Consider the following 8,409-nt stretch of genomic DNA (forward strand, 5'->3'; position numbering starts at 1 on the left):
AATTGTTTCTACGATTCTGTATTTAACATTATCTTTTTTAAAATTGTTTTATTGTGGTAAAACTATATACAACAAAAACATTGGCCAATTCAACGTTTTTTACATGTACAATTCAGCTCATTTAATACTATAACATTTTCCCATTCTTGAAAGTTGTCATTAAGAATCATTTTTGGTGGCTGATTATTATTCCATCCTGGAGATGTGCTCTCATCCAGGACGTACGAAGCCACGTACACTCTATTCTGTGACTAACAGGGTTTCTCGGGAGGTTTTGGAGTAGAAGACGGACAGAATCAATTTGTTGTCTTAGGAAGTTTGGAAGCGCTATACATGAACAAGATGAAGACGGGGAGACGTGGATAAAAAAGAGAGTCAAGTACATCAGGCAGGAACTGAGGAGGAAGGAGTCCAAGTGGACTGTGAGTTCTGAAGCCCACTGAGTTTCCAATTCTTTCCAATTCATTAGATGGAGAGAATTGCCCTATCATTGTCAGAAATAAGGAAGTTAGAAGAGGGAGCTCAATTATTTAAAGTGGAAGTGAGTCCTTTGAGAGGAACATTTAGGTGACAACTCCAGCAGACTTTTGAAAAATACTGGTCAGGGCTTGAATGAAAGGTCTGGGCAGGAAAAAGAGGTTTGAGGGGAACAACTGCAGTTGGGGTCAGTTGGATGGAGAAACCCAGGGAGAAGTGGAGGCTAATCCACAGTGTGAGGAAGGGGAAGGTGAAAGTGGAGGTGCCTCCCAGAGCAGTGGGTGGAGGTGGGGGTCCTGGGCGCTAGGAGGCTGGCCAGTGGCTTCCTGGAGGGGTAGCGGGGTGGGGTAGGATGCGGTGGGGGAGGCCGAATTTGCCACAAACTCCCTCCTGAGACCCCAGCATACTGAGTAGGGAAAACCTCCAGTGACGCAATTAATGGGAAAGCTCAGAAAATGTGTGTTCTAATTATTACATTGTTATTATTAGGAGTCCCTGGGTGGCACAAGGAGCCCTGGTGGCACAGTGGATAAGAGTTTGGCTGCTAACCAAAAGGTCGGCAATTCGAATCCACCAGCTGCTCCCTGGAAACCCTATGGGGCAGTTCTACTCTGTCCTATAAAGTCGGCTATGAGTCGGAATTGACTCCATAGCAATCAGTGGGTTTGGTTTTTTGATGGTGCAGATGGTTAAGCGCTCAGCTACTAACAGAAGGTTTGGAGGTTTGAATCTACCCAGAGGTGCCCTGGAAGAAAAGCCTGTCGCTCTGTGTCTGAAATATTACAGACATTGAAAAACCTTAGGGAGCACCACTCTATTCTGACCCAGAGGGTGTCACCACCAGTCAGAATTGACTTGTAGGCAACTGGTTTGGTTTTGGTTATTATCATTATTATGTTGGTAAATAAGTGTTAAATATGAAATGATTTTGTCTTTAATCTTTTTTTATTTTGAAGCTCTCTGACCCACCTAGCTCAGTCTCTGGGCTCATTCTGAGCAACAGGCCTGACTTGGGGGCTTAAAGTGAGGCTGGCAGAAGAAATGGAAAAGACTGGGGGAAGTACATTGCACTGTTTGAATCAACTTCTCAGGACTGGAATTCTTTTGGTAACCCCTTCTTCGGCAGCAGGATAATCAGGGTGGGGTGGGGTGGTTTTCCTTTCTTTTGGTGCGTCTTTGTGGAGCTGAAGTTTTGCTACAGATATCCCAGCAGGTGGAGTAAATTTAAATAAGATAAGGGAGGAACAGGAGTGCCTAGTGAGCTCCTGACCACACCTGAAGGTGGACCTGTGGCCTTAATACTCAGATTGCAGGTGCAGGGACTGTCTACACTTACTAGCGTCTTTGATCTTGAGGCAAGACTACTGACTTCTCTGGGTCTCAGTATACACACTGACAAAATGGAATATCCCCTAACACAAACACACACAGACACCACCTCCTATCCCCAAACCTGTCCTCCATACTAAAACGATTTTACAAGTCTAAAGCCATGTGTTTGAGCAAAAAAAGACCAGACTTACTGCTCTGACAGAGACTGGAGGAACACCCAAGACTATGGTCCCTGGACACGCTGCTAACCCAGAACTGAAATCACGACTGAAGCCCACTTTTCAGACAAAGATTAGACAGGCCTACAAAACAAAAAACACAGGTGAGGAACGTGCTTCTTACTTTAATCAAATACACAAGGTCAAATGGGCAGCTCCTGTCCAAAAGCAAGACAAGAAGGCAGGAAGGGACAGGAACTGGACGAATGGACACAGGGAACCAGGGGTGGGAAGGAGAAGCGTACTGTCACATTGTGGGGATTGCAACCAATGTCAGAAAACAATATGTGTATAAACTTTTGAATGAGAAATTAACTTGAGCTGTAAACTTTCACCTAAAGTGCACACACACACACACACAAAAGCCATGTGTTTTGGGAAGGAAAACCACAGAGGTAAAATGCCATTCTTATCATATCACATCAAGAGTACAGGCTATCACCTTGACTTATTACTGTTGATGTTAACCTTGATCACCTAGCTGAGGTAATGTTTGTCAGGTTTCTCCACGTAAAGTTCCTGTTTGTTTTTTTTTTTTCACCCTTTCCATACCTGCAGTCTTTGGAAGTCACTACGTGTAGCCCACACTTAAGCAGTGGGGAGTTACGTACCATCTCCTTGAGGGCAGAGTATCTATATAAACTATCTGAAATTTTTCTGCACGGGAGGCTTGTTTATTCTCCCCCATTTATTTATTCAGTCATTTATTTCCATCAGTACGGACTTGTGGATATTTATTTTATACACTGGGTTATAATCCAAAACGACTTTGTTCTGTTGCTCAGACTGTTTCAGCTTGGGCCATTGGGGGCTCTTTCAGCTGGCTCCTGTGTCTCTTTGTGGGTTTTTTGTTTTGTTTTGGGTTTGTAAGCATTCTTTGCTCTTTGCACTATAAGATGCTCCAGGCTTGTCTTGTATATTTCCTGCTCTAGACCTAGAGTCAGTCACTTCTCCAAGGAGAAAGTGAGGCCAAGTTTTAATCCTAGAGACTGGCTGGAAGCTGGGCAGAAGATCTGGCAGGTGGGGAGGAATAAGGCCCAACCCACCCATAGAATGGGACTTTCCCAGCAGTAGCAGCCAGATTTGCAAGTCATTAGTGAGAAATAGGTGACTCACCAGCTCCCCAGGTTGTCTCCTCCCTCCCCCTCTTGCTGACAAGACTGTCCCTGAACCAGCTCCGATAAAGGGACCTAGGTAAGAAAGTGTCCCCACCCATGGGGCCGGAGAGGAATGACCCATTACAGGCAAAGTTAGCAGACACCACCACCACCCCCCCCCACACAAACGGAAGACTTCATTTCATACATTTGTGTGTTATTTATGCCCTTCCTACCTGCAGGAAATATGAAATAACATTACTCTCAAATTTACAACTACAATAAAACTATTATTAAAACCCATGTAAAAGGACAAACCAAAAAACTAAACCCATTGCTGTGCAGTTGATTCTGACTCATAGTGACCCTACAGGACAGAGTAGAACTGCCCCACAGGTTTCCAAGGCTGTAAATCTTTACGGAAGCAGACTGCCACGTCTTTCTCCCTCGAAGCCATCGGTGAGTTTGCGAATCTGACCTTTTGGTTGGCAGCCAAGCGCTTTAACCTCTGTATCACCAGGCTCCTTGTAAAAGGACAAAAGCAGTATAAAAAAGAGAATACAAGTGTGTGCACGTGTGTGTGTAACAATTTTATCCCACACACCTGGCTGAGGCAGCCTCCTGGGATGCCTGAATCACAGCTTGCTAGCACCAGGACTTTCAGAGATGAACAAGCTTCACCTGTCATTTTACAGAGCCGAAACTGATCAAGTGATTTTCGGGGGGGAGGGAAGTTGGGGCACTGGGCAGGGAGAGCACACAGCTAGGCAGCTGAAGAACTGGGAACACTGGGACAGGTCTCCTGATGTCCAGGTCTTTTCAAATTCCCATTCATGATTCCCTTTCCAGGAGAATAAAAAGAAGAGCTTATAGTTGGAATCCCCCGCTGCCGTTGTGTCGACTCCAACTCATAGTGACCCTATAGGACAGAGTAGAACTGCCCTATCAAGTTTTCGAGGAGCGCCTGGTGGATTTGAATGGCCAGCCTTTTGGGCAGCAGCTGTAGCACTTAACCACTACCCCATCAGTAGTGGTTAAGTGCTATGGCTGCTAACTAAGGGGTCAGCAGTTCAAATCCACCAGGCGCTCCTTGGGAACTCTACAGTGCAGTTCTACTCTGTCCTATAGGGTCGCTCTGAGTCGGAATCAACTCAACAGGAGTGGGTTTTTTATAGTCGGAATCCACTTGACAGCAACAGGTTTGGTTTTGGTTTTAGGGGGATACCATGGCAGGGCAACTTTGGGGCCCCTTTCATTTGCCAGATGAAATAGCTTAAGTGAATATGTCTGAGAAGTCTTTGGGGCTGTGGGGCTATAACTCGGCATCAGTAGCCGCCCCAGACATGCAGACATGTGGGGAGTGCAGAATGTAGACATTGGGATGTAGAAGTGGATACTGGGGACCCTACCATTTCCTCATAGTCAAGATTTTAATGGTTAAGTCAGCAACTTTCCAGCTGTTGCCTTCTTTAAAATAAAGAAGAGAAAAATCAGGAATCCTTCCTGCCTACAACAGCTCACGAACGAATGGCTATTCCCCGTGTTAAGGTGTCTTCCATGATCTTTGTATAGGCTACGATGAAAGACCGCCTTGGGGATCACAGGAAGGGTTACGGGCCTGGTGTCCCTTGGTGTGGCTGCAACAAAGAGATGAAATTAGCATTCACTCTACTGGTGACCTTTCTAGTGCCACCTGGGAGATCTTGTCTCAGTCTGCAAACTCCTTCTAGGGCAAGGAGAGTGGGTGATCCAGAACACTATCTGCAAATAGGTAATCAATATGGTTTGGATGATGATAATATTATGTTCTTTGGGGATTTAGGGAAACCCTGATGGCATAGTGGTTAAGAGCTACGGCTGCTACCAAAAGGTCAGTAGTTCAAATCCACCAGGCACTCCTTGGAAACCCTATGGGGCACTCTGTCGTATAGGGTCAATATGAGTTAGAACAGACTCGACGACAATGGGTTTGGTTTTGGGGATTTAGAAAATATTCAAGAGGGGCAATGTCCTTGAAAAGCCACTCTGGCTAGTTTCTCCAGCACCCTGAGTCCCTCCAGGCTGAGTCTAGAGGAAGTCTTTCCATGGAAGGGCTGCCTGCTGTGCTCATGCTTGAGGTTCTCTGCCTTGCAGCTTTCATTTTCTGTATATTTTCAAATTCATTTTTTATTAATAAAATTATTATAAAAGTAATATATGGCTGTAAAAAAAATTCAAATATGTAACTATGAAGTAGATACTGAAATTGAAATCTCCCCACCCCAACTCCCCGAAGTAACCACTATTACCAATTTTGCGCATATCCAGCCAGACTTTTTTACGCTCCTACAAGCATCCCGACCCATTGCCATCGAGTCGTTTACTACTCATAGCGACCCTCCTACAGAACAGAATGGAACTGCCCCATATGATTTTCAAGGAGCAGCCGGTGGATTCGAACTGCCGACCTTCTGGCTCGCAGCCAAGCTTTTAACCACTGCACCACCAGGGCTCCCGTACAAGCATATGTATAGATTTTTCTGTCTCCATTTGAACACAAGTGGGCTCATACTGTATTACGTGTCCGGCACCTTGCTTTGTTCCCCCTAACAATACATCACGGATAGCCTTCTCGGCCTCATTTGAGCGACCCTTTGTCCTTGTACCTGGGTGCTGGCTGGAGCGTCAGCTCTGCGCCTCTCTCCCTTCCGGTGTTTTGGAGACCGCCGGGCCGGCCTCGTGCAGTGCCTGGCGCAGGTGGGCGGGGTCCCGAGCGGCTGGGTATGCAGATGAGGTGGGCGGGGCCTGGCACGTACCCGCGGTTAGCGGCGGATCCGAGCTCCCTACCTCTACAGTCTCAGTCCGAGGCTGCCGGCGAAACCAGCTTCCCCAGCTTAGCCGCGCCTGGTCCCGGGCTGGCCCCTCTGCTGCCCCCTGAGCGGGCCATGCCCCCGCGGGATCTGAGCGAGCCTGAGCCACCGCCCCTCCGGGCCCCGACCCCTCCCCCGCGGCGGAGCAGCGCGCCCCCGGAGCTGGGCATCAAGTGCGTGCTGGTGGGCGACGGCGCAGTGGGCAAGAGCAGCCTCATCGTCAGCTACACCTGCAATGGGTATCCCGCGCGCTACCGGCCCACGGCGCTGGACACCTTCTCCGGTACGTTCAACGGCCCCGGCGGCCGCGTGGCTGGAGGGGGGGGTGTGCACCCGGGAGCTCCGGGGGAAGGGAGGCGGGCCTCGAGGTGGCGCTGATAGGCATGGTGGGGTCAGAGGACGCTCCTCCTAACTCAGGCTGTCCTTCGTCCCTGCAGTGCAAGTCCTGGTGGACGGAGCCCCGGTGCGCATTGAGCTCTGGGATACAGCGGGACAGGTGAGAAGCGGGGAGTAGCCTCTACTCGTCTGGGGCGCGGTGGGCTGGAGGCGGGGGACGGGGAACCCCGGATCAGCCGCAATGGGGAAGACCATGAGCTCTTGGTTACAGGGCTCAGGTTTTCCAGCCCCAGGTGAGGGGCCAGTTCCTGTTCCATGTGGCAGGGAAAAATCCCATTAACTACCTGGCCTTCCCACCCCAGGAGGACTTTGACCGGCTTCGCTCCCTCTGCTACCCGGATACCGATGTCTTTCTGGCCTGCTTCAGCGTGGTGCAGCCCAGTTCCTTCCAAAACATCACAGAGAAATGGCTGCCGGAGATCCGCACTCACAACCCCCAAGCGCCGGTGCTACTGGTGGGCACCCAGGCCGACCTGAGGGACGATGTCAATGTACTAATTCAGCTGGACCAGGGGGGCCGGGAGGGCCCGGTGCCCCAACCTCAGGCTCAGGGTCTGGCCGAGAAGATCCGGGCCTGCTGCTACCTTGAGTGTTCAGCCTTGACGCAGAAGAACTTGAAGGAGGTATTTGACTCGGCCATTCTCAGTGCCATCGAGCACAAGGCTCGGCTGGAGAAGAAACTGAACGCCAAGGGCGTGCGTACCCTCTCCCGCTGCCGCTGGAAGAAGTTTTTCTGCTTTGTTTGAGCAGCTGTGGCAGCATAGCCAGCGGTGGACAGGTGGCCAGAGACTTCTGGAACCTGGGGCACTGGGCCTTGGAGGGGGCTGCTGACAGGGCCAGGCCACCCCGTGGGACTCAGTTGCCTTCTGAACACTGTGGGGCAGGAAAGAAGGCTCTGAGCCAGATTTCTGTGGTCAAAGCCCACAGAGAAAACCCAGCACTTTTATTTTCATGGGGTAGCCCCAACAATGTCAGCCACCTCTGAGCAGTTTGGGATCCAATTCCAGGTTTCTCATCCTGGGCCAGCAGTGCTGAATTAGGACCTCTTGTAATGATCCCCAATCCTTCCTCAGCGTGGAAGAGCCTGGGAACAGCTTGGGTGTCTTGGAGGGGTGGAAGGTGTCTAGCCAGATTTGGAAAGAAGTTTGGGCTGGACTGTGTCAGAGGTCTGAGAGACTGAAGCGAGCAGAAACAAGGCTTTGGAGCCGTGGGACTGCGGGCAGGCTGGGGTAGGAGGCAGGTCAGAGGGCTTGGCCTAGAAAGAGGATGAGCAAGGAGGACAGCAGGAAAGCAGGGCAGCTGAGAGGAAGACTTGACACCTGGGCTGCCCTCAACCCTCAAGCCAGGGATGGCGGGGCAGCTGGTCCCTGGGAAGAGCTGGATCTCAGGGCTCCCTAGGCACTGCCCAAACTGGCTGGGCCAGAAGTGGGGCAGGAAGTGAGAGGCAAGCAGCAAAGGGTGGGGGAAGGAGTTGTAAATTAGAGCCCCAGGAAGGAGCTGGAGGTGACCCCTCTCCCCAGGGTCACAGTCTAGGGGGTATGACGGTGCATAGTGTACAAATAAAGCCTCAAGTTTCTGAAGCTGCTGTCTTCCAGTGTCATTTCCTAGATTGGTCAGCAAACCTATCTGCCTGTTGCCCAGATCACCCTCCTCAAGTCCCAACAGCCTGGATAGAGACAGGTTGAGCACCAAACAACTGTTTAAGTGCTGAGGCTGGACCGGAGGGTAGGGGCTGGACCAGGTGCCTAATGGGACAGTGTGATGGGAACTGGACTGGGGGGGCAGGCGTGGGGCTCCCTGCTTGGGGCTTAGCTAGTTCCCAGGAGAGCTACCGTGGGAAGCAGCCTGGAAACGGGTTTCCCCAGGTGTCAGCGCCAAACCTGCTTTCCCATGACCTCACCTGGCAGATGGGGCCCCTCCCCTCTCCCCCTCCTTTCCAGAGGGCAGTACTCAGTGCTGCTGCTCTGGGGCAATCTCAAGCCTTCTAACTTTCCTGCTTCAATCTGGCTGAGGCCTGCTCCTTCGGACTGTCCACAGGGT

The 8,409-nt window shown here is 50.6% G+C and overlaps 1 protein-coding gene across 1 annotated transcript; it reads left to right on the top strand.

Moving 5' to 3' along the window:
* Positions 1-5,969: 5,969 nt before the first annotated feature.
* Positions 5,970-7,941, top strand: RHOV (ras homolog family member V). Its single transcript, XM_049898112.1, has 3 exons — positions 5,970-6,256; positions 6,411-6,469; positions 6,672-7,941. Exons 1-3 carry the CDS (start codon positions 6,049-6,051, stop codon positions 7,113-7,115), a joined length of 711 nt encoding a protein of 236 aa, XP_049754069.1. The 5' UTR covers positions 5,970-6,048; the 3' UTR covers positions 7,116-7,941.
* The last annotated feature ends 468 nt before the right edge of the window (positions 7,942-8,409 follow it).

This window comes from Elephas maximus, chromosome 10 (genome assembly GCF_024166365.1).
Source record: "Elephas maximus indicus isolate mEleMax1 chromosome 10, mEleMax1 primary haplotype, whole genome shotgun sequence".
In the NCBI taxonomy this organism is placed as follows: Eukaryota; Metazoa; Chordata; class Mammalia; order Proboscidea; family Elephantidae; genus Elephas; species Elephas maximus.

Coding starts and splice junctions, on each gene's coding strand:
- RHOV (XM_049898112.1), top strand. CDS start 6,049: ATGCCCCCGCGGGATCTGAGCGAGCCTGAGCCACCGCCCCTCCGGGCC. Junction 6,257..6,410: donor GGCGCTGGACACCTTCTCCG/GTACGTTCAACG, acceptor TCGTCCCTGCAG/TGCAAGTCCTGGTGGACGGA. Junction 6,470..6,671: donor TCTGGGATACAGCGGGACAG/GTGAGAAGCGGG, acceptor TTCCCACCCCAG/GAGGACTTTGACCGGCTTCG.